Raw genomic sequence first — 26,821 nt, 5'->3', positions numbered from 1 at the left:
ATACAATTCACTTCCCAACTTCCTATTTTTTCAGTGTGTAGCTTTTAAGATTAAACATATTTCTTACTTGTATCTGATTTTTTCATCCATGTCTTGAGGTGGCTCTTCTATAATGAATGACACTAGATTTTCCAGACATTCCGATTTCAAAAGAAATTCTATTAGTTTGCGGTTTTGAGCTTTACACTCTTGTAACACATCTTCTTCATCCATCAGTTCCTTCAGTGTTACATCTTCTTTCTCTAGAAGTGTATCTATGTGGGATGATGAATGAAGATCAAATTTCCAAAACATGCTGGTCTAGAGAAAAGAGAAAAAAAATAATACATAGCTTTAATTAATAGGGAATTTTTAAAAAGCCTGCTTAAGAAAGCCATTCCACTCCCCCCCTTTTCTCAAATTGGACTGTAAAAGCAAGAAACTACTGTAGCAAAAAAAGAAGAAAAGAAAGCAAGGAAGAAAAACCCTACCAGTATCAAAGTGCCTAAAATGATAAGCCAATGTCTTTAATATATCAACAGTGATTAGTGATCACAAGATTTTAACATGGAAATATGTGTTAATGCAACAGCAGCAAGAAAAGTATTTATTGACTCAGAAAATTGATTTTAGAGTATTTTAGAATATTCTTGTCTTTTTTACTCAAAGCCTGATTCCAACAATGGTCAACTCAGGAAATTGCTATAAACCAATTAACACAATCCTATTGCTGATCTACATTTCCATCCTTAAGTGTCTGTGAATTTTCTCTTATTGTTTTATGCAGACCCTATTTTCAAAAGATGATGAAGTCCTTCACTGCTTGAATAAAAAATATTAATTTATTTATTAATTGGAATTGTATGCCGCCCCTCTCCAGGGACTCGAATAAATGCTTGAATATGGATGTCTTCTGCAATTTGCAAAACTCTTCAGCACCAAAGATCAGAACAAACCATTAATACTGCATCTATCAGGCCTCAAACTGAGTCCATATTCTATTGTTACCAGAATTAATTTATTTGATGAAGAAAATGTTTAAAAATGTATTGTAGATGTATGTAAATACAGTATAGAATATCAGGAAAGTATTTATTTCCTGAATAAATCAATACTGCCTCATTATTGTTAAAAATTAAGATGTCAAGAGTTAAAATCCTTTTATAATTTCTTAAAAATCAGGGTCCAATTATTTGTTTTAAGAAAAAAACTTTTTTTATTGTTAATATTTCAAATAGCATTATTAAACACCCTCCCCCAATCTGGATCTTTTAGATGTTCAATTGACAACAATTTCCATTATCCAAACCTTGGCTACGTTGACTGAGGCTGATGGGAGTTAGACCAAAATATCGACTGTCAGGCTCAGAGGGTTGTATTAAAGATAAATTAGTATAAGGGTGCATTAGTAGAATTTTATTTCACAGAAAAAATAGGAATTAGCTAGATGTATATTAATGTAAAATTTCAAAATGCTCAGCAATTCTATATCCATCAATTATTTAGTAAGTTAGTAATTTCCTAAAGCAGGGTAATGGCAACCACCAATTAAATACATTAGAAAGATATTATGTGCTCATCTTACCAAACATACAATGATAAACTGTTTCATTTTAAGATTACAACAGAGACCAAATGTTTAATATATAGTCATTCCTACATTGTTTTGAATTAAAAACTAGCTACCTGTATGACAATTTAATCATAGAGAGAGAAAACACTTTGATTTTGTGATGGAAGCTACCTTATCAAAACCAATCACATATTGTGAGCCCATATTTCAATGCACTGACCCCTTTTAAAATAAATTGCAATTCTCACTATATACATCTGGAACTGAATTCAGTGAAACCAATAAAGCTTACTTTCAAATGCAGATCCTTAGTGTTACAGCAACAAACAATATTTAGCAGACATACAAGGAGGGTACCAAAAGAATGATACAGGATTTGACACAATATTTTAAAAAGTATATACAGTACAGAGTTATAGTTAAGCCGATTTCTGGATTGGCTGCCTCTTACAATATGACCCCCTACCCAAAAATTACCTACCACCTGCTTTTGGTATGTATCATCGTAAGATTAAAAAGACAGAGGAATAACCAATGAATTAATATATTAGTACTTTTGCAGAATTTAAGTTCTATACATCAAATATATTTTACACAAATGAAAATCAAACATTGGCTTATTTATCAGGCCATTGCTACCACACATTCTTAACATATAAAGCAAATCTGCCCTATATCCTATTAAAAATCTGATTTCCAGATTTCAGCTCTTCTCAAAGAATCTCAAATATTTGTGATTGAAAAATCCCTGTGCATTCAACTTCTAACCCAATGGACATTTGGAAAGAAGACCTTTCAAGAAGATGGAATTTAGTATTCAAGGAAACATATGTACCTCATGGTACATGAAATTCTACAATATATAAGACCCACTGATTTGTAACAGTAGTCAAGGAAGACCAATATTAAATATCAACAAAAAAGAAAGCATACTACTGCAAACATGTTACTGCGTTATTTCACAAACTTTCTCCCAGGCAAGGTGTTTGAGCTGGTTTCTCAATATGGCAGATGCTGACCAGATTATTCCATCACTTTCAACAGGATACCAGGACCCTTGGAATAAGGAAAAATACCCAACATGGATCAAAGGGTAAATTGAAGGATCCCCCAAAAGATATATTTTATTGAACTTAAATTTATTGAATTTATTTGACTTATATGCTGCCCAATCCCAAAGAGATTCAGGGCGGCTTACAACAATAGCTTAAATTTTTAAGATGTAATTATGCTTACAAACACATATGCTATTCAAGTTCCACTTACTATTTGGTTCTCAAGTGAGGTGCAAAACAGCCACCTAATTTCATATAGTTCTGGCAAAGTTTTTATCAGTCTCATGCTGTTTCCAAGGAGAGTATATGTAGCATTGCAACAGAATACAAAAAGAATTGAACCCAATAATGGAGGGTTCTTAAGAGAGCTAGTCTACTGACTTTCAAAATAGTTTAATAAAAAGCATTTTTTTAAAAATTCAAAATCTTATGACAGCCAAATCTATGGCATTATTATTTGTTTCAATTGCTTAAAGCAATATGTTGCTACTGAAGGTTGTTGATCTTTGACCAAGTATAATGAATAGAATACAGATTTTTACTCTGGCTTTATCACTTCATAAGTAATTCAAAGTGGCAAATATATAAAATAACCTTCCTATTTTTTCCCAAAAACCATTATCCTAACAGCTAAGAGGAAATGACCAATCTAAGGTGACGTAGCCAGCTTTCATGCCTAAAACAGGACTAGAACTCAGAGCTTTCTGGTTTCTATGCCACCACCTTAACCCCTATACCAGACTGTCTCTCTAAGAGAAGAAAGGAACTGAACATGTTCAGTTTATAGAATAGTTTATTGAATTTCATCATATTCAGCAAAAAAAATACATTTATCTTCACAATGACTTGAGGCGGCATAGGAGCAGCTTTTAGTGTGCAAGACATAAAATGCCCAAATATACCAAGAACTGAATGCATAATCACCATTTCTACTTTAACAGTGAAAAATGTAAGGAGGTATCTGGATGATTTGACCATAAAATTTTATTTTCTAGGCTTATTTGCACTCAATAGCTGTAATCTCATCAACTATGATAGATGCTAGATCATTTTGTGAAGATTATTTCCATTAAAAAAACAAGGCTAGTTTATCAGTCTTCAGCCTTTTCCTAATCAATACATTACAGAAGTTAAGCAATCTCTTCCTCTAAATGAGCTTTCTGTTGTTCTATTACTTACCAGGAACATTCATAATCTTTACTTCACATGTACAAAACAAATTCTAAGCAAGTATGTTCCATCTCCATAGACTAAAAATTTCAAAATTCTTTATGTCCTCTTTTCACACTTCTAGTATACATGAAAACTCCTCACTACTGGATATTTCAGTAATTCTTCTTGCTAACTTCCTATCAATGCACCAAGACCTAAGGTTGCAGTAACACGGTAGCCGCAAGATTATTTTTTTGCCTTTATAATTTGAGGCTACTGCCTTCAATATGCATGCCATGTTTTATGCTGTTTTTACAATTCAGGTGAGTCAGGGATCTGCATTATTGCATCACAGAAAGGACAGCTTTTAGGTGACCACCACCTAATATTCATTTTTAACATTTGCACATTTTGTTGTTTCCTTTTACACTGTGCTAGTAACTCTTCTTTTACTTTGGAAGACAGCTGTAAAAGATATTATAGAAATATACATTTGATATATTTCCTTGGCCTTATTCAGTTTCTATTAAATTGTGTGTGTGTGTGTGTGTGTGTGTGTGTGTGTGTGTGTGTAAACTCAATTTCATGTATCATTCCAAACTGTTGACGCCAGACCTCTTAGGTACAATTATATAAATAAGAAATTTGCAAGCATCTTTTGAAAGTATATAAAACTTCTTGCTCAGCAAGCCAACAGCTGGAAACTGATAAATCACCTATCCAATATATTAATACAGATACAAATTATTAATATTTCTATGATTCATGCTGTTTTGGTATCTCAGTCCACTGTTACTGCAAATTATTCCCAGAGAGAAAAGGCAAGATGGTAGTGAATGAACTCATAAAATGGAGGGGATATTTTGTGTATACCTCCTTCCTCATTCTCATATTGGTATTTTGCAAACACATAGACACAAGAATGGCATAGTAATCTAGTGGTGTAGACCCTCACTGCTCCTTTGGAATACTGAGAGTTCAATCTTAGGTATGAAAATAGGCGTTGATTGCTTACCTGAACGCCTCTTCTCGTACGGTGAGCGGGTACAGCAGTCACATGGTTGCTCATGTCCAATCCGGTGGAACTGAGCCTAGTGTTAAAAAAGCTTGCTGGATCCGCCCTTCCCCAGAATTCGCGAATCCATAGACTAGGCTCAGCTGTGAAGCTCTGTAGTGTTCAACTCTCATTGTTAGAGGAAGAAAGGTTATAGGAAAGTAAAGAAGACACATACAAGGGCGGGAAGTGACTGCTGTACCCGCTCACCGTACGAGAAGAGGCGTTCAGGTAAGCAATCAACGCCTATTCTCCGTACTGAAGGAGCGGGTCCAGCAGTCACATGGGACATACCCAATAGATAGTCCCTAGGGTGGGATTAGATTGCTATCGTGAGAGATAACGGATTGGAGTACCCTTCTGCCGAAGGCAGCGTCCGCTGAAGCGTAAGAGTCAATTTTGTAGTGCCTGATGAAGGAATTTGGCGAGGCCCAAGTGGCTGCTTTGCAGACCTCCTCCAACGGGGCTTGAGTCGCCCAAGCGGCCGAGGTGGCTGCGCTCCTGGTGGAATGCGCTGTAATGTTCTTTGGAACTGAAAGGGAGGCCGACTCGTAGGCCTTAGATATAGTCCCTCTGATCCAACGGCCAATCACTGTTGAAGACACTTTGGTACCCATGACTCTGGGGTGATAGGCTATAAAAAGTGCTTCTGACCTCCGAAAGGGTCCTGTGCGTTGGATATAGATCCTCAGCGCTCTGATGAGATCCAGGGTGTGCCATCTAATTGCCAAGGGATGGTCCCGTTGGAGACAGAAGGAAGGCAAGACAATATCCTGTGTTCTGTGGAACATGGAACTGACCTTGGGTAAGAAGGTGGGGTCCAGTCGCAAGACTACCTTGTCCTGATGGAATTGGCAGAGGTCCTGCCTGATTGAGAGGGCAGCCAGCTCCGAAATGCGTCGGGCAGAGGTAATAGCCACCAGGAATGCTACTTTAAAGGATAGGTACCTGAGGGACGCCGATTTTAGGGGTTCGTATGGTGCCTGCGTGAGGGAATGGAGAACCCGTGGCAAATCCCAGGATGGATACCTGTGGACCTTGGAAGGTCTGAGGTTGGCTATACCCTTGAGGAATTCCTGAACTTCTGGAAAGGAACGGAGAGGCTGTCTGCGGGGCCCCCTAGGACAGAGGAAATGGCCGCCAGATGACGCCGGAGGGTGCTGGTGGAAAGTCCTTGATGGAAACCTTGCATAAGGAAGGAAATGATCCTGTGTATGGGGATGCACAGGGGAGAAAGGCCTTCCTGTAGACACCACTGGTGAAACTTGGACCACGTATGGTCGTAGATTCGATTGGTCGAACCCCTTCTGGCTTTTAAAATGACCTCCACTGTATCGGGGTCGTGGCCACGCAGTTCTAAGTCTCTCCTGATAACAGCCAGGCGGTGAGGTGGAACCACTCCGGGTCTGGATGGAATGAGGCCCCCTGCCGCAGCATATCCCCCGAAACGGGGAGTCGCCAAGGGTCCTGGACGGACAACTGTTGGAGATCCGCGAACCAGGGCCGGCGGGGCCAATGAGGGGCGATTAGGATTACTCGGGCCCTCTCGGTGAGGACCTTGTGAATCACGTCCGGGAGAATTGGAATTGGAGGGAATGCGTAAAGTAGGCCTGGAGGCCATGGACTCCGGAGGGCATTGATTGCTTCCGCTCCCGGGGATGGAAATCTGGAAAAGAAGCGAGGGAGTTGGGCGTTCGCATAGGTCGCGAAGAGATCCAGAACTGGTAGGCCGAATCTGAGACTGATTTGATGGAACAGGTCTTGATGGAGATTCCACTCTCCTGGGTCTATCGTTGCTCGAGATAGCCAATCCGCCTGGACGTTGAGGCTCCCCGAGATGTGATCGGCTAGGAGCGACCGAAGATGTTTTTCTGCCCAAAGGCCCAACTTGAGGGCCTCCCTCATGAGGGCCTTGGATCTCGTGCCCCCCTGTCTGCAGATATGGCTTTTTGTGGCAATGTTGTCGGTGAGAATGAGAACGTGCCGGTTGGGAATGCGAGGAGAGAAATGCTTCAGAGCCAGGGATACGGCTCTTAACTCTAGCCAATTGATTGGCTTGGAAGCTTCCTCCGGGGACCACGTGCCCTGGGCTATCATCCCCTGGGCGTGGGCTCCCCATCCCGATAGACTGGCATCTGTGGTGATGACAAATTGATCCGGGCACCTGAACGGGGATCCTTTGTCCATGGCCGGAGACTTCCACCACTTGAAGGATCTGCGAACAATTGGTGGGATGACAATGCGACGACTTGAGTTGCTGTGCCCCGATCTCTGAAAGGGTAATAGGAGCCACTGTAGTTCCCTAGCATGAAGGCGAGCCCAGGGAATGATGCCTATGCATGACACCATCTTCCCCAAAAGGGAAGACAGGGATACTATGGAAACTGAAGGTTGAGATAAAATGCATGAAATTAACTCCCCTATACTGATTTTTCTCTCAGGAGAGAGAAAGACCTGGGAGGATTCTGAATTAATAACGGATCCCAGGTGTAAAATGGATGTGGAAGGTTGGAGATGACTTTTATCAAAGTTGATGGAAAATCCATGGTCCTGTAGAACTGACATGGTGACAGAAAGGTCTGTTTTCACTTTCTCTAGGGAGTTCCCATGAATCAAAATATCATCAAGGTAACATAAAACGTGGATGGGAGACGCCCGGATATAGGCCGCCAGAGACCCCAAGAGCTTTGTAAAGACCCGAGGGGCCGAGGAAAGGCCAAATGGCATCGCCCTATACTGGAAATGCCTGCCCTGAAAGGAGAAACGTAGAAATTTTCTGTGGCATTTGGCTATAGGAATATGGAGGTAGGCCTCAGTGAGGTCTAAAGAGACCATGAAATCTCCCGGGTGGATGGCGGCCAAAATGGATGATAAGGAGTGCATCTTAAACTTCCTATATTTGATGAATAGGTTCAGCTTCTTTAAATCCAAAATAGCTCTCCAACCTCCGGAGGATTTTGGAACCATAAATAGGATGGAATAAAAACCTAGACCCTTCTGACCGGGGGGAACCGGTTGAATGGCTCTGATGGACAATAAGTGGGAAATGGCCTCCTCCATACGGTTACAATCTGAGGAGGACCTGGGAGAAGGGCAGGAAATAAAACGTTTAGGGGGAGGAGAAGTAAATTCTAAAAGAAGGCCTGTTTGAACAGTGTCAATGACCCAGGGGTCCTTGGAGGTGAGACGCCAATTAGAGGCGAAATGGGCTAGACGGCCACCTATGGGAATCGAGGAAAAACTACCATCTAGGTTTTTTTGAAGCCCTGTTAGAGGACGCTCCCCTTTGGAAGCGAAAACCTCTGCCCCTGGAGTTCCTACCTTGGGAACGAAAGCGGGGGGAATACTGACCTGGAGATCTCTGATAGGAAGCCGCTTGATCTTGCTGACGCCCTGGGCGACGAAAGGACTGCGTTTTGGTAGCCTTTTTGGTGGTTGGACCCAATACTTTCTTCTTGTCCGTGGTTTCCGTGAGGAGTGGATCCAGAAGATCCCCGAAAAGAAGGTCGCGCTTTAAGGGTCCCAGAGATAACTGCCACTTCTGACGTACTCCTGCTTGCCAAGGGCGAAGCCATAGGAGTCTTCTTGCCGTTGTAGAAGCTGCAATAGACTTAGCAGAAAATCTAGTAGATTGTAAAGTGGCATCAGCCACGTATTGAGCAGCTGCAAAGACCTTATTGAAGTCTTGTTGACCTCTCAAGTCATCGGGAGGAATATGCTGTTGAAGTTGGCGAAGCCACAGAAGCATGGCTCTGGAGAAAAAGGAAGCCGCTGCAGAACTTTTAATGGCCCAGGAATCTGCGGTGAATCCTCTTTTGAGCATCTGTTCAATCCGCTTGTCCTCTGGGCGAAGGACTTCCTCTGCTTCGCCTGGCACAGCAGCCGCCGAGTGAAGGATCTTGACAGGTTCATCCGGTTTAGGAAAGGAAAGGAGCTCCTCATAGGAAGAGGAGAGTTTGTACAACTTTTTGTCCTTGGATGTGGGATTGAGCCCCGAGGCTGGGAAATCCCACTGCTTAAGTAAGGCATCTTTAAACAATTTAGGCATAGGAATTACCTCATTATCCTCCTGTTCCTCTGTGAAGTAAGGTAAATTCTCCTCCGGGGGATCAGTGGATGTGGAGGCCTGTTTCTCCTGGGCCGCCAATCCTGTGGAAATTCTAGCTTTGAGGAGGAGAGATTTGAACAATTGAGAGGGAAAAATAGTAATTGGAGAAGGAACCTTTATTTGGGATTCCTCATCATCTGAGAGGCCTTGAAAGGGATCCTCCTCCTCCTCCATGTCCTCATATTCGTCCTGAGAGGAATCTGATTCATCCTGAATAGGAGCTCTAACCGTTGGGGAAGAACCCAAGGGGCGGAAGGGACGAGGAGGAGGAGGAGGTAAGGGAAGCGCATTGATGGTAGAGAGTTTAGCATCAATGGCCTTGGATAACACAGAAAAAATAGATTGGAATTCAGGAGGTAAACTAGAAATATCAGCAGGAATGGCAGAAGAATCCCTGAAGGCCTGGGAGGATCCTGGCTGGGAGGAATCTTCAATAATATCTGGTTCCTCTGGACCTACTCCCCATAGGTTAGGTTGGGGTCTGTCTAGGTTTGGCTCATCCAGAGATAACACAGTGACCCCAGAAGAGGGCAGATTAGAAGCCTCTGGGGGGTCATGACTACTGAGTACTTGGGCCTGTACTTTCAAACGCTTTGCTGATTTGTCATGGATTTTTTGTAGGGCTAGGTCCCTTCTCTTCTCGGCCCTGGTGACTTTGGTCGAGGGGCGGGCCCCTGAAGAAGAGGAGGTTGAGGCCTGGGGGATACTGGTAATCTCATCGCCTGTAGGCCTGGCCTCTCTGGGACCTTGAGTGGTGCCTCTCTTGGGAAAAGTAGCCATAGTCTGACAATTAACAGAAGACAAGGCTGAGCCAATAACTGAATAATTAGGGAGAAGAATTTCAAAGACTTCCCAAGAGGAATGGATCCTGCTCCGAGGCCTCGGAGCTGCTGAGACTTGAGGGCAATCTGGGCAAACCCAGAGTTCGTGTCCCCAAATACAGCGTGGCCAGCCTCCCTAAACTTTAATTAAAGTAACCAAGGCACTCTGGTTGGAGGCTTAGCCGGTGGAGAATTAAGCCTGAGCGTCCCAAAGCCCACTCCGGGATCCAAGCGGTGGACTGAGGCCTACGCGGCTGGCAGGAGGCCAACACGAGAGGCCTAAATTTAAAAAGGGCGCGAAGGCCTTCGCGCCGAAAAATCGCTCCGTAATAGGATTCTTAAAGGGGAAGCGATCGACTAAGTCCAGGAGACTAAAACAAGCGTCTCACTCCGCAGGAGGTATATCTTAAGCCCTTTAATAATAATACTATAATAAATCAATGAAACAATACTTGCACCAAGACCTCCAGGCCAAAGGATTAAAGGAATCCACAAGCGGCAGCGGGGATCGTAAACGGCAAAACAGCCGGGGGAAAACGAAACCGCAACTTCTCCCAAGGAAAAAAGCCGAGCCACAAACGGCTGGCGCTATTAGTGCAAGTAAACAAATAAGGATAAACAATTCTTACTACTTTTGAAGGAAAGATCGAAGGGAAGGTGTTAGAATGTTGAACGAGCTATCACAATACAACCGCAGGATATGCGAACTGAGCGAATTCTGGGGAAGGGCGGATCCAGCAAGCTTTTTTAACACTAGGCTCAGTTCCACCGGATTGGACATGAGCAACCATGTGACTGCTGGACCCGCTCCTTCAGTACGGAGAAATGTTTCTGTCCTAGGATGCAAAAAACAAAACAAAACCATCTGCTGCAAACTTTCCATGGCATTAGGAAGGGCATCCAGCCAGTAAACACTCAGCTCTATCCAGTCACCCCAACTCTATCCCAAATTAAGGGGTTAAGGGTTCATAAAAAGGGTTTTATCTGTGTACAAGGTCTTTGTGGTTACAATGACATGTGCAGCAAGAGTTTGAAGGGGAACTTACAACTGGTTCTTGAAATAGTGGCCACTGCATTGCAGTCACGATTGTAATTTGGGTGCTTGGCAACTGGCTCATAATTACAATGGTTGCAGTCTCCTGTGGTCAAGATTGTCATTTGCAACCTTCCCTGCTGGCTTCCTGCCATCAAAGTCGAAGGAAAGGCAGCAGAAGATGGCAAGTTACTCCTGCAGGTTGCTCCTGGATGTTCTCCTGAGCCTTTAGGTGGCATGGGGATCTCATCCCCTGAAGGACCCACTGTCCATACTCTGAAATACCTGTCCACTATACTTCTTAGTGCTGATGCTCTTGCCCATAGTTCTTACCTGCTGGTCTGCTTCCATGGGACACAATTTCAGCATCACAAGCACATGCTTCTGGATTCTTCTTCCACATTGAGGCATGTGAGTTTCTCATCTAACATCACAGTCACTGCTGGAATTGCCATTGCTAAGCAATGTGGTCACGTAACTCTACTTTATGACCATGCTGCTCAGCTACAGAAATTCCAGTTCTCTGTTAGCCATTGTTAACTGAGAAACCACCTTAGCTAGAATTTACTAAAAAGCAAGGACAGCAGCTGGTTTGAAGTAATCTTGTGCCTGAACAAAACACACACATTTCAGATGTTCTGGTTTATGTGTGCAACAAAATGGAGCTTTTGGAACTGGAGAAATATTATCAACTAAACAGAAGCAGAAAGAAAATTTTGGGAAGATCAAGAAGCTGGTAGGATATATCACACTGATAAAAGATTGGTGTGTGTGTGTGTGTGCGTATGGCCTTGGGAAGATGGACTGGGTAGATGAGTCAAAGTGTCACATTGGATGTTGCTGAGAAGGGAAAACCTGTATAGGTTATGACCTATAAAGCCCTTCATGGCACTGGATCAGATTGTCTCAGGGACCGCCTTCTGCTGCACGAATCCCAGCGACCAGTCAGGTCCCACAGAGTGGGCCTTCTCCGGGCCCCGTCAACTAAACAATGTTGTTTGGCGGGACCCAGGGGAAAAGCCTTCTCTGTGGTGGCCCCGGCCCTTTGGAACCAACTCCTCCCAGAGATTAGAATTGCCCCCACCCTCTTCGCCTTTCGTAAACTTCTTAAAACCCACCTCTGCCGTCAGGCATGGGGGAACTGAGATATTCTTTCCCCCTAGGCCTTTACCATTTATGCAAGGTATGTCTGTATGTATGTTTGGTTTTTATAATAAGGGTTTTTTTAGTTATTTTAGTATTGGATTGGATTGTTACATGCTGTTTTTATCATTGTTGTTAGCCGCCCCGAGTCTACGGAGAGGGGCGGCATACAAATCTAATAAATAAATAAATAAAACAGGGAGATAACCTAACAATAGCCCCCCCCCCCAAAATTCAGATTTTCCTTTGTCCAAAACTCCAATCAACCAAAGCATAATGAGTTTTAGTTTGATTGAATCAAGGCTTGATTCAAAACTGATCAGAAAAAACATAATGCCTTGTTTCAGATTTTTTTTAAAAAAAAAAACTCATTTCATGCATTCTCTGATACTTGCTTTGAAGAATGTTACTGTCTATCATTAACATGTAACCTTAAATGTAACATGCAACCTTAGAATATTATCCTGTAAATATGAGCTGGTAGCGCTGTACTGCAGGCTACTTCTGCTGCCTGCTGGCTACCTGCAATTTGTCAGTTCAAATCCCACCAGGATCAAGGTTGACTCAGCTTTCCATCCTTCCAAGGTGAGTAAAATGAGGAACAAAATTGCTGTAAACCAGGGTTGCAAAGCACAGTAAAGCATTATATAAATCTTAAATGTTATTGCTAAATGAACACAGAAAAATATCAAATATATCATATTCATAAGCAGGATAGTTTTGATTTAAATCAAGTCATTTTAAATCACATTTTAAATCACTAGTAGAAAGGCTTGATTTAAACCAACTCAATTTAAATCATAATTTTAAAAGAGCAACTGTTATCTCTATCCCACAGTGGCTCCTCCTCTGACCCGCTGTTGACTCACCAACAGTCCCAATATTGAGGAATATAGAGCTTCATGCTACATAATTAAGCTCCATTTCATGATGAATAAACTAAATTATTAATGTGTCCTAAATAGAAAACCACCTTGAGATAGTTTTTTTTAACTCAAAAGTATTTTATTAAAATAAATTTAATTTTAAAAATTTGATTTCAATTTTTTTAAAAAAAAATGATTTTTATCCACTCTGTTCATAAGTGATCACCACCTATGCTTTCTAGAACCCATTTAGTGAGATATTGCTGCATATTTCTTACCTTTAAATTTTACCTAAGTGATATCTCCCTTGTACTTCCAAAATATCCCCTCGTAAAATTTTGGGAACTTTTAGCATCGCTTCACTTCCTTCCTTGCTTCCCAACTTCTGAATTGTTATTTTTTATCTTCTGTAATTAAAACATGCCTTGCCTCTGATATACCATCATGTAACTGAAATGAATTGTATATTAAGTCCATGTTTCTTATGATAACATAAATAGAAATATAACATTCATACTAAATTTCAGTAGCTTTGGCAAGACAATAAAACCATTCTTTATATAAACAAACAATGCCCATATCCGGTCTACCAAAGTCCATATTTTACCACAGAATTTATTGGCTGTGATTTCAGAAAATGGGTTAGCTGAAAAAATTTACAACTCAGACTCGACCATTAATCAAAGTTAATTGAAGAATTCTAGCTAATCAATACATACTTCATATCCTGATATTTAAAAATTAAAAACACCTGAACCAGGTTTTTTATTCTAGAAACATAATGCTGTGCTGTTAAAACAGTCCAGTATTTCTCTCCCCTGTTTTACACAGGATCCCTTTTTTACTTTTTATTTGTAAACTGTGCAAGACTGCTAAGGAGTCAAGGGGTCTCTAAATGTGTGGATGGATAGATGAATAAATAAATATCTTCATCCATTAGTATATGTTGGAAAGCAGAATTTACAGGAGCGTTGGCCATTCAAAGAAAATCTGGATCAATTCGAGATTCGTGCCAATGAGTCCAGACAGGCTAAGCCTCACTATTTACACACACTGGTTGAGAGGCCTAGCACACGAGTAAAAGCCTGAGACTCTCACAGCCTACTCTGGGCCACGCGGCGGACTTATGGCGCCAAGGGGCCTATGTGTAGGCGGACCGTTGGTGCCGAAATTACTGGGCGCTGAGGGCCTTTGCACCAAAATAATGCTCAATAAAAGTCTGACTAAGTCCGGGGAACTAAACAAGCGCCCTTGTACAAGCATCCCGCTCCGCAGGAGGTAACAGAAAATAACAAGCCAATTGATAATGAAAAACCTCCCTGCCGGTCACATTTAAAGGAAAACAAACACAGCCGGCTGCAGTGAAGCAAGGCAATTATGCAATTAGCAAATGTTTCGCCGCGACTTCTCCGCTTGAAGCCGAGCCCAGGAGGGCTGGCTGAAGGCTAAATTCCTTCGTTTGCTTTAGAAGAACAAAAAGGGCTAATTACTTATCTTATCAGATTGAATTCTAGTGGAACGAGTAGAAGGGAAGGTGTTTGGAGAGGAGCTGAGCCACCATGCGTTCTTCCGGTAGGAGGACCGAGCAAATTCTGGGGAAGGGGCGGATCCAGCAATCTTTTTAAAGACAGGTTCAGTCCTAGGCAGATTGGACAGCAAGCAACCCACGTGACTGCTGGACCCGCTCCTTCAGTACGGAGAATGGTGCATCTTATACTCTGAAAAATATGGTAAGAAGCACTTCCATACTATAACCTGGGCTAAGGAAAATATTGTTGACAAAACACTGTTGATGAAGTACAGGTGAAATTAGAAAAATTAGGATATTGTGCAAAAATTCACTTAGTTCAATAATAGAATTTAAAAGGTGAAACATAATATATGAGAGAGACTCATTACATGCTCCCCAAATCAACAAAGACTATGGAAACTTTTGCATCTCATTTAGAAACCAAGGATCCAGAATATGGAAGAAAAATGGAGGCACAGACAGCAAGATGCTTGAAGTCCAGTGTGAAGTTTCCACAGTCTATGTTGATTTGAGGAGCCGGGCCATCTGCTGGTGTTGATACACTGTACTTCGTTCCAGGGTCAACGCAGCCATTTACCAAGAGATTTTGGAGCACTTCAAGCTTCCTTCCACAGATGACCTTTATGGGGATGCTGACTTCAATTTTCCAGCAGGATGTGGCACCTGCCCACACTGCCAAAAGCACCAAAATCTGGTTCAACGACCATGGGATTACTGTGCTTGATTGGCCAGCAAACCCGCCTGATCTGAACTCCATGGAGAAGCTATGGGGCATTGCAAAGAGAAAGATGAGAGATATAAGACCGAACATTGCAGAAGAGCTAAAGGCCGCTATTGAAGCATCTTGGTTTTCTGATATTCTAATTTTTTGAGTTTCACCTGTATGGGCCTTTCGTAAGGCTCTAAAAACACATCTTTGCCAGCAGCCTTGGGGCTGTTGAGCATTGCCTTCATGCTCCAGCCGACACTATGAAAGACTGATTATGAATGAATGTTAGTTAAATGTTTTTTATTATTTGGGATTTTAAGATTAGGTTTTATATTCTTTTTAGGTTTTATATTGGGTTTCTCAAATTTTGTACGGTATTGATTTTATTATGTAAGCCGCCCTGATTTTGCAGGAGAAGGTTGGCCTAGAAATCCAATTAATCAATCAATCAATTAATTAATTGTATTAGAAATGCTCAAAGTGAAAAAAACATTCTTGTATGCCAAACCATGATTGCAAGGATCAACAAGTATCAATATGTTTGATGAAAACAATTTTTCAATATTCTTAACCTAGAAACCAATTATTGGTTCTATGATATCAGCAATATCAAAGGGCTATGCAATCAATACCCATTAATGATTAAATATTTTAAGCAGCTGTACTAAAAAGCATCTTATGAAATTATATCTGAAGATCAGCAAATAAATCATGCATTCTTGCAAAGGTAATGTATTATTTGGAATGCCACTCTCAATAACTAAAAAGAGATTCCAGAAGAAAGCTTTTAAATTACTACAATGATCTCACTATTAGCTAAATATTCACTGAAGAAAATGTTTCAGTATCGAAACAATAAAATGATTTCTACAAGGAAAAAGAATCCCTTGGCTATTTATACACTGAGGAAAAAAATATATAGACAAAATCATAGAACAGCATATAACATCAAAAATTATATTGGTTTTAAACATTTCTTATGGAGTACTGACAGTATAAAGTATCTGCTTTATTGATAATGCAAAAGTCCATGGGGAGATCATAATATTCATGTAATCTTGACACAGATATACATGCTGCAAGTTAAACTTGTATTTTAAAGAACAAAAGAAGTTTGAAAAAGTAATTGCAACACGAAGGCAATGAAATAGAATGAAATAGTGACTCTGAAACTTGTACTAAAAAAGTAATGGGCTGGACTCAATTATTAAATTTCAATAAATTTCAATTGTATATCAATACAATTCTGGACCACTTATACAGTAATACCTTGCCTTACAAACTTAATTGGTTCCGGGACGAGGTTTGTAAGAGGAAAAGTTTGTAAGATGAAACAATGTTTCCCATAGGAATCAATGGAAAAGCCAATAATGCGTGCAAGCCCATTAGGAAAATCCAAAATATTAAGGCTTTTTTTAAAAAAAAGCGGTGGCCAGACAAAGCTGAGGTGAACGGAGTAGGGGGAGGGAGTCCCAATGAAGCAAGGTGAAAAGAGCCTCTCTTGAGCTCCATGAGTCCCTGCCTCCCGTTTTTGTCCCCCCCACTCTGCTCATCTCCCCCACACCTTTCTCCTCTCTTGAGTTCCATGAGCCTTTCCCTCCCGTTTTTGTCCCCCCCCCACTCTACTCATCTCCCCCACACCTTTCTCCTCTCTTGAGTTCCATAAGCCTTTCCCTCCCGTTTTTGTCCCCCCCACTCTACTCATCTCCCCCACACCTTTCTCCTCTCTTGAGTTCCATAAGCCTTTCCCTCCCGTTTTTGTCCCCCCCCACTCTACTCATCTCCCCCACACCTTTCTCCTCTCTTGAGTTCCATGAGCCTTTCCCTCCCGTTTTTGTCCCCCCCCCACTCTACTCATCTCCCCCACACCTTTCTCCTCTCTTGAGTTCCATAAGCCTTTCCCTCCCGTTTTTGTCCCCCCCCACTCTACTCATCTCCCCCACACCTTTCTCCTCTCTTGAGTTCCATAAGCCTTTCCCTCCCGTTTTTGTCCCCCCCCCACTCTACTCATCTCCCCCACACCTTTCTCCTCTCTTGAGTTCCATAAGCCTTTCCCTCCCGTTTTTGTCCCCCCCACTCTACTCATCTCCCCCACACCTTTCTCCTCTCTTGAGTTCCATAAGCCTTTCCCTCCCGTTTTTGTCCCCCCCCCCACTCTACTCATCTCCCCCACACCTTTCTCCTCTCTTGAGTTCCATAAGCCTTTCCCTCCCGTTTTTGTCCCCCCCCCACTCTACTCATCTCCCCCACACCTTTCTCCTCTCTTGAGTTCCATGAGCCTTTCCCTCCCGTTTTTGTCCCCCCCCACTCTACTCATCTCCCCCACACCTTTCTCCTCTCTTGAGTTCCATAAGCCTTTCCCTCCCGTTTTTGTCCCCCCCCCCACTCTACTCATCTCCCCCACACCTTTCTCCTCTCTTGAGTTCCATAAGCCTTTCCCTCCCGTTTTTGTCCCCCCCCACTCTACTCATCTCCCCCACACCTTTCTCCTCTCTTGAGTTCCATAAGCCTTTCCCTCCTGTTTTTGTCCCCCCCCCACTCTACTCATCTCCCCCACACCTTTCTCCTCTCTTGAGTTCCATAAGCCTTTCCCTCCCGTTTTTGTCCCCCCCCCACTCTACTCATCTCCCCCACACCTTTCTCCTCTCTTGAGTTCCATAAGCCTTTCCCTCCCGTTTTTGTCCCCCCCCCACTCTACTCATCTCCCCCACACCTTTCTCCTCTCTTGAGTTCCATAAGCCTTTCCCTCCCGTTTTTGTCCCCCCCCCACTCTACTCATCTCCCCCACACCTTTCTCCTCTCTTGAGTTCCATAAGCCTTTCCCTCCCGTTTTTGTCCCCCCCCCACTCTACTCATCTCCCCCACACCTTTCTCCTCTCTTGAGTTCCATAAGCCTTTCCCTCCCGTTTTTGTCCCCCCCCCACTCTACTCATCTCCCCCACACCTTTCTCCTCTCTTGAGTTCCATAAGCCTTTCCCTCCCGTTTTTGTCCCCCCCCCACTCTACTCATCTCCCCCACACCTTTCTCCTCTCTTGAGTTCCATGAGCCTTTCCCTCCCGTTTTTGTCCCCCCCCCACTCTACTCATCTCCCCCACACCTTTCTCCTCTCTTGAGTTCCATGAGCCTTTCCCTCCCGTTTTTGTCCCCCCCCCACTCTACTCATCTCCCCCACACCTTTCTCCTCTCTTGAGTTCCATAAGCCTTTCCCTCCCGTTTTTGTCCCCCCCCACTCTACTCATCTCCCCCACACCTTTCTCCTCTCTTGAGTTCCATAAGCCTTTCCCTCCCGTTTTTGTCCCCCCCCACTCTACTCATCTCCCCCACACCTTTCTCCTCTCTTGAGTTCCATGAGCCTTTCCCTCCCGTTTTTGTCCCCCCCCACTCTACTCATCTCCCCCACACCTTTCTCCTCTCTTGAGTTCCATAAGCCTTTCCCTCCCGTTTTTGTCCCCCCCCCCACTCTACTCATCTCCCCCACACCTTTCTCCTCTCTTGAGTTCCATGAGCCTTTCCCTCCCGTTTTTGTCCCCCCCCACTCTACTCATCTCCCCCACACCTTTCTCCTCTCTTGAGTTCCATAAGCCTTTCCCTCCCGTTTTTGTCCCCCCCCCCACTCTACTCATCTCCCCCACACCTTTCTCCTCTCTTGAGTTCCATAAGCCTTTCCCTCCCGTTTTTGTCCCCCCCCCCACTCTACTCATCTCCCCCAGACCTTTCTCCTCTCTTGAGTTCCATAAGCCTTTCCCTCCCGTTTTTGTCCCCCCCCACTCTACTCATCTCCCCCACACCTTTCTCCTCTCTTGAGTTCCATAAGCCTTTCCCTCCCGTTTTTGTCCCCCCCCACTCTACTCATCTCCCCCCACACCTTTCTCCTCTCTTGAGTTCCATAAGCCTTTCCCTCCCGTTTTTGTCCCCCCCCCCACTCTACTCATCTCCCCCCACACCTTTCTCCTCTCTTGAGTTCCATAAGCCTTTCCCTCCCGTTTTTGTCCCCCCCCCACTCTACTCATCTCCCCACACCTTTCTCCTCTCTTGAGTTCCATGAGCCTTTCCCTCCCGTTTTTGTCCCCCCCCACTCTACTCATCTCCCCCACACCTTTCTCCTCTCTTGAGTTCCATAAGCCTTTCCCTCCCGTTTTTGTCCCCCCCCACTCTACTCATCTCCCCCACACCTTTCTCCTCTCTTGAGTTCCATAAGCCTTTCCCTCCCGTTTTTGTCCCCCCCCACTCTACTCATCTCCCCCACACCTTTCTCCTCTCTTGAGTTCCATAAGCCTTTCCCTCCCGTTTTTGTCCCCCCCCACTCTACTCATCTCCCCCACACCTTTCTCCTCTCTTGAGTTCCATAAGCCTTTCCCTCCCGTTTTTGTCCCCCCCCCACTCTACTCATCTCCCCCACACCTTTCTCCTCTCTTGAGTTCCATAAGCCTTTCCCTCCCGTTTTTGTCCCCCCCCACTCTACTAATCTCCCCCACACCTTTCTCCTCTCTTGAGTTCCATAAGCCTTTCCCTCCCGTTTTTGTCCCCCCCCCCACTCTACTCATCTCCCCCCACACCTTTCTCCTCTCTTGAGTTCCATAAGCCTTTCCCTCCCGTTTTTGTCCCCCCCCACTCTACTCATCTCCCCCACACCTTTCTCCTCTCTTGAGTTCCATAAGCCTTTCCCTCCCGTTTTTGTCCCCCCCCACTCTACTCATCTCCCCCACACCTTTCTCCTCTCTTGAGTTCCATGAGCCTTTCCCTCCCGTTTTTGTCCCCCCCCCACTCTACTCATCTCCCCCACACCTTTCTCCTCTCTTGAGTTCCATGAGCCTTTCCCTCCCGTTTTTGTCCCCCCCCACTCTACTCATCTTCCCCACACCTTTCTCCTCTCTTGAGTTCCATAAGCCTTTCCCTCCCGTTTTTGTCCCCCCCCCACTCTACTCATCTCCCCCACACCTTTCTCCTCTCTTGAGTTCCATAAGCCTTTCCCTCCCGTTTTTGTCCCCCCCCCACTCTACTCATCTCCCCCACACCTTTCTCCTCTCTTGAGTTCCATAAGCCTTTCCCTCCCGTTTTTGTCCCCCCCCCACTCTACTCATCTCCCCCACACCTTTCTCCTCTCTTGAGTTCCATAAGCCTTTCCCTCCCGTTTTTGTCCCCCCCCCCCACTCTACTCATCTCCCCCACACCTTTCTCCTCTCTTGAGTTCCATGAGCCTTTCCCTCCCGTTTTTGTCCCCCCCCACTCTACTCATCTCCCCCACACCTTTCTCCTCTCTTGAGTTCCATGAGCCTTTCCCTCCCGTTTTTGTCCCCCCCACTCTACTCATCTCCCCACCTTTCTCCTCTCTTAAGCTCCATGAGCCTTTCCCTCCCATTAGTGCCCACCCCACTCTGCTCATTTCCCCCACACCTTTCTCCTCTTGAGTTCCATGAGCCTTTCCCTCCCGTTTTTGTCCCCCCCCCTGCCCAGCGAAGCGCCCATTTTTGCGATCCTGGGTTTCTCCTGAGGCTCCCCTACATGGGAAACCTCACCTCCTGACTTCCACGTTTTTGCAATGCTGTAGGGAAATCCCAGGATCGCAAAAACATGCGCTTTGCTTGCAACGGAAGTCTGGAGGCGGGGCATCCCAGTGGTGGTGGCAGGTTCGTAAGGCAAAAAGTTTGTAAGAAGAGGCAAAAAAATTCCGAACCCCGGGTTCGTATCTCGAAAAGTTCGTATGACGAGGGGTTCGTATCACGAGGTACCACTGTATATGCTTTGCAAATTAAAATTAAACTAAACTAAAAGTAATGAAACTGAAAAACCATAAAGAAGCTTTGAAAGAAACAGCAGATTTTAAAAGAACTATGAGTGTATGCAACATCCCAAAGTAATGGATACAAATGGAGAACTACAGTATCTGAGTCTTTAAGACCCGATGCAGAAGTACTTGAAAGATATAAAATCCAATACCTATAGCAATTACTTACTGAACTGTGACAATTTTTATTTATCTAGACAATTATTACTTATTTGACAAGTTTACCAGTCATGTGTACAGATTAATGTCTGATAATCTGAATGTATAACAATTTAAAATTAAAAACAAGTAAAATACTTTTTAATAAAACCCTAAAACATTTTACTGCCTGGTTCATGCTGTTGAATATCATTAAGTCTAAATCACAATCCCAGAAAAATGGATGATGAACAATAAGCAACATATGTAGGATGTTTTCAAATATAAAATAAGGAACCCCTTAAATATTTGAGCACCATCAATCATTTGGGATAACTTATTCTCACAGTGACAGGAACTTTGCTTGATACAGTCTGATTTCTCTTTGTTTGGGACCGCTTTAGAATCATGGACAATGTGTAGAAAACATGTTGTTACACTCGGAAATATTCATACCAAATAAAAGATTATTTCTTTTATATCTTTTATATCTTCTTATATCTTTGTGGATTCTTAAAAAGACATCAGAAATAGAATGTACTAAGAAAATGAGACTGATCAAATAAGTTTCATAAACCAAAAAGCTGTATTCAAATAATCCCATGGGAAGTATCCTTTTAATTCAACATTTCATTCATCCAAACATAGTTACTTAAATGGTCTTAAGAACTGAGACACCGCTCCTCTATCCGTCTCCAGGTGGGTCCACCCACATACAAATAAACTACAGTGATCCCCCGATTATCGCGAGGGTTTTTACTTCCGCCGCAGCAGCGAGGAGCCGAAGATTGGGGTTTCCCCGCCGCCCACGCAAAGGGGAAACACCGATCTTCGGCTCCTCGCTGCTGCCGCGCCCGCCGCTTGTCCGCCTGCTGCTTGTCTGCTGCCTGCCTGCCCGCGCGCTGTGCGCGCGCCCTTCACCCACCCACGCCGTTCGCTCACGCCGCTTCCCAGCTGAGTCCTGAAGCCAAACGGCAAAGGCGAACTTCCGCGTTTGGCTTCAGGACTCAGCTGGGAAGCGGCGCTGGGGTCTTACCGGCCACCCACGCAAAGGGGAAACCCTGGCTCCTCGCTGATGCCCGCCGCTCGCCCTCCCGCCAGCAAGAGGGGGAAGACCCAGGGAAGCCGCCCAGCAGCTGATCTGCCCGGCGGGGAACGCAAACTCCACCATCTACGCATGCGTGGCCATAGAAAAAAAGGGCGCGCATGCGCAGATGGTGTTTTTACTTCCGGGTGGAAAAATCGCGACATAGCGTTTAGCGAAGATCGAGATCGCGAAAATCGGGGGATCACTGTACTGCAAAAATATATATATCTGTACCATGGGAACTTCTGAGCATATGCAGAAACCGAATTTTCGGTACTGCATTGCCTTCTTGTTTTCAGCTTTTTAAAAAATCTGCAATTTAAAAAAAAAGGAAGCCTAGCCACGCAGCGCTGGAGGAAGTGAACCAACAGCAAGCCCTGAATTTCCTAATAAATTTATTATTTTATGGTTGGGGATCACCACAACATGATGAACTATATTAAAGGGTCGCGGCATTAGGAAGGTTGAGAGCCACTGCTATAATGGAAATATCTGACAAGAATGAGGCTTTTTCAGATCTGACACCGAATCTGAGGCGGCCCTCCCAAGAGATCAAAGTCCGCGCCAGGGACAACATTTACCCCAGTAATGTCCGGCTTCTGCCTAAGGGAATATCAAGAGCTTGAAATGCCTCAGCCATTGAAAACACTCATCTCTCAGGCCACAGTGTAGGGAATTGCTACAGGTCTGCAGCAAGGATATATCACTGCCTTCTGACATCCCCCTTTATCAGGCCCAGAAACTGACAAACTGACGGCCCAGTGGCGGCTTTAAAGTCCTCTACCATCCTATCCACCAATGCAACAGACAGTTTCAAAGCAGAACTGAACCTCTGTAGAACATACTAGGTGGCTACCTGGGCCATCAAAGCAGCAATGGCCACCTCATTTTTGCTCTGGTTTGCCAGATGGCAAGCAAGAGTTCTTCCTGATGACATCAGATCCCATCAAGATATTAACAAGCTTATGGTGGCTACCAAATTCTCGGCCGATGCCACCCTGAATGCTGCCACGTTTGCCTCTGGGGCCATTGCCTCCTCAGTGACAGCCTGCCACTACTGTGGCTTCGCCACTGGAAGACAGACACACTATACAAGTGGAAGTTGGCCTCTGCTCCCTTCAGGGGTAGCAAGCTGGGGGAGGCTCTGGACCCGATATTGGTGGAGACTAAGGACAGGGGAAAGGCCCTGCCTTCCCTATAAAGGCGAGTCGACCGCCATCCCTTACCCTACTTTCAGAGGCACTCTTTTCAACCAGCAGACATGGGGTTTGGGGTTGACCCCAATCAATCCAAGAGGCCTTATTTTAGTAGACAGTACATGTAATTGGGCAGATCCGGATTCCAAAACTGACAACAATTCTAGGGCAAGCGGCCATTTCATGGCATAGGAAGTCATCCCTTTCGCTGCTCTAAGTGACTGAAGGTCCGACCCTCCCATCGGTGGTCAGCTAAGCCTCTTTGCTCACCAATTGGAGGCTACCACTATGGACACTTGGATCCTATATATGGTGAGACGTGCTTTGTTTTCTGTAGGAAAGTGGTCCAAATGGCTCTTTTGAGTTTTTTAAGGTTGCCACTCCTGGATTAGATGCTAGTGAGTATCTAGGGTAGATTACTACCCACTATTTTGAAGTCAGGGGAGAAAAAGGCAAAATCCAACTTCACGTTCCAGTATTAAGAAAGCTTATTCAAAATGTTTAAATTTTCTTTGCGAGGCTCTAACCCATTTAAAACATTCAAAGGGAATATTCTGTATAAATTGGTGATATTTTCAAAAAAACCACCCATTTTTTTCTGTTCCATGAATATTCTTTAATCATAGCAGCCATATCAGATAATACACCATTTCGGGACCAAAGCAAATTAGTAACACTGTAACTTAAAGCCAGTTTCTTACACCAATGTAAAGTTAATCCTCACATGCATTTCAATTATTAGCAATACAGGCAGATTTATGTATGTAACTAAAAACTTTTTAAAAAAAAATACTAGGGGGGGGAAACCTTTATAATTTAATGGAAAACAAATACTGAAAGAAAAAGAGCATTAGAATCAAAGGGTTTAACCAATACTTTGAAAATCAGACATACTGTATTTTTTGGAGTATAAGATTCACCTTTTTCCTTCCTAAGAGGCTAAAAATTTGGGTGTGTCTTATACTCTGAATGTAGCTTTTTTCAAAGCTTTTTTTCAGCCTTAACTAGGTGCTAACAATTTCCCTAGCTCTTACTGGCCTGCAAGTTCTTTCATTGTTTACTCTCTCCGAATAAGGCTTTTTAAAAACCCTAACAAGGGATAAAATAATGTGCTGAAGATGACCAGACTAAGGACGCCAGCCAGATGAATACTTGGTAGGCAGATTCCACCCCCCCTATCCCTCCCTAAAAACTAAGGTGCATCTTATACTCTTATACTTATTATTATTAATTATTATTATACTCAGGTACAACTTATACTCTGAAAAATACAGTATACAGTGATCCCCCGATTATCGCGAGGGTTCCGTTCCAAGACCCCTCGCGATAATCGATTTTTCGGGATGTAGTGGTGCGGAAGTAAAAACACCATCTGCGCATGCGCGCCCCTTTTTCCATGGCCGCACATGCGCAGATGGTGGAGTTTGCGTGTGGGCGGCGGGGAAGACCCAGGGAAGGTTCCTTCGACCGCCGAACAGCTGATCTGCTCCGCAGCGCGGCAGCAGCGAGGAGCCGAAGATGGGGTTTCCCCGTTGCCCAGGCAACGGGGAAACCCCATCTTCGGCTCCTCGCTGCTGCCGCGCTGCGGAGCAGATCAGCTGTTCGGCGGCCGAAGGAACCTTCCCTGGGTCTTCCCGCTGCCCAGGCAAAGGGGAAACCCCAAGATCGCTTGCCGCTTGCCCGTTCACCCGCCCGGCTGCTCCGCTTGCCCGTTCGCCCGGCTGCTCGCTTGCCCATTCACCCGCCCGCCCGGCCGCTCCGCTTGCCTGTTCGCCCGCCCACCCGGCTGCTCGCTTGCCCGTTCACCCGCCCACCCGCTCCGCTTGCCCGTTCACCCGCCCGCCCGGCTGCTCGCTTGCCCGTTCACCTGCCCGCCCGGCCGCTCCGCTTGCCCGTTCGCCCGCCCGCCCGGCTGCTTGCTTGCCCGTTCACCCGCCCGCCCGGCCGCTCGCTTGCCCGTTCACCCGCCCGCCCGGCCGCTCCGCTTGCCCGTTCACCCGCCCGCCCGGCTGCTCGCTTGCCGCTCGAGAGCAAGAGGGGGAGAGATAGAGAAAGAGAAAGAAGGAAAGAAAGAGATGAGAGAGGGAGGAAGAGAGTGTGAGAGAGGAAGAAGCAAGATAGAGAAAGAGAGAGAGAAAGAAAGATGAGAAAGGAAGGGAGTGACGTCATCGGGTGGAAAAATCGCGATATAGCGTTTCGCAAAGATCGAGATCGCGAAACTCGGGGGATCACTGTATATATTTAGTATACTCCTCCAGAAGCAAAAATATGCAACATTTCTTACCTGTTAAAAGAAAAGTTTATAAAGGGAAAAGAAATCTAGTTTTCTTAGCTCCTTGCCCATTACAAAGTATCCTGGCAACAGCAAAATCTTTCAGTCTACAGTATTAGCAGATTAGAGACTGAATTAGGTTAAGTTGCAGCAGGTTTCTTCCTACAAAAACAAAACAAAAACAAGAGAATTTAATTACATCAATATAAAAATTAGTCAATTCAATTAGAAACAGACCAAACAGATAAATATACAGAGTATCAATGGCCCCATAGGAGATAATAATTATGTTACATATTTATGAAAATATATAGCAGTCTGTGGTTTTTTCTTTTTATATATGTGCTTTTTTCTCCATAAAATCTGAAAAATAGCAATTGAGGGGGGAGTTGCCAGATGTTCCAGTAGGCTTTAAAAAAGATCGAGGAACATGAGACATTGTTGATAACTGAGAAAAACAAAGAATATTAAAAATAAATGGATCTGTGCTTCACTGATTATGTACCGCTTTCAATGACCCTTGTATAATCAAAGAAGCAGAGACTTTTTTTATTATTTTTCAATTGTCACAAATCAAGCAAGCTGTGAAAAGTGTTCAGAAAAATGGGAATCCCAGAATATATTATTGTCCCCCTGAGAAATATTGATCATGGACCCATAGTGCAGGCAGAATATGGTGAAACAGAGTAGCTTCAGGATGGATATGAATGCAAAGATCAGAATTGTACAAGCCTGTGACATTCTATAGAAGCGAATATTGGACTGAAAAGATAAGGTATGAATAGTATGGATGCTTTTGAACTTTGTTTTGGAAAGAATTTCTGAGAATATTGAGGATAGCCAAGAAAACAAATGGATCACTGAACAAAATAATACAGAGTTCTCGCTTGAGGCTTAAATTACCGGCTGTCCTATTTTAGACATGTTATGTGAAGACCTAGCTCTCTGGAAATGACTTTTAATATTGGAAATGGTGGAAAGAAAAAGAAGAGGACAACCAGGAGCAAGATGGACAGGTTCAATTAAAGTAGTCCCTAGCTATCATTGGAATAACTGATGTACCAGATTAGGGACAGAAAATTTATCTATGTGGTTGCTAAGAGTTGACATCCACTTGATGGCATGTAATCAAACATTGAATCACTTTATAGATGATCAAATCCAAATTATTAAGAGGTGAAGCAGCTCTCATTCATGAGTGGTAGAATATTTTCAGTTTCTTAGTCCAAAAATTAGTAGGATGTGATAGAAATATTCTGAGTAAAGATTAAAAAATATGTTCATAATATTGAAATCTAAAATAATTCAGTGAAACTGA

At 43.9% G+C, this 26,821-nt stretch overlaps 1 protein-coding gene across 16 annotated transcripts in view; it reads right to left on the bottom strand.

The window, feature by feature from the left end:
* Positions 1 to 26,821, bottom strand: part of PPP6R3 (protein phosphatase 6 regulatory subunit 3) — a 92,735-nt gene that overhangs the window by 39,810 nt on the left and 26,104 nt on the right. For 8 of the 16 annotated variants that reach the window (XM_070766034.1, XM_070765950.1, XM_070765939.1 and 5 more), the window contains exons 2-3: positions 25,516 to 25,665; positions 68 to 300 (exon numbers count right to left, since the gene is read on the bottom strand). In XM_070766034.1, the coding sequence (XP_070622135.1) occupies positions 68 to 294 (227 nt within the window). In that variant the 5' untranslated portion in view covers positions 295 to 300; positions 25,516 to 25,665. Of the gene's footprint in view, positions 1 to 67; positions 301 to 2,485; positions 2,609 to 13,062; positions 13,235 to 25,515; positions 25,666 to 26,821 lie in introns of all 16 variants that reach the window. The other 8 variants (XM_070765912.1, XM_070765977.1, XM_070766013.1 and 5 more) reach the window with 3 other exon arrangements.

This window comes from Erythrolamprus reginae, chromosome 1 (assembly GCF_031021105.1).
Source record: "Erythrolamprus reginae isolate rEryReg1 chromosome 1, rEryReg1.hap1, whole genome shotgun sequence".
Lineage (NCBI taxonomy): Eukaryota > Metazoa > Chordata > Lepidosauria > Squamata > Dipsadidae > Erythrolamprus > Erythrolamprus reginae.
Note: the sequence above shows the minus strand (reverse complement) of the source record. Positions and strands in the feature narration are given on the sequence as shown.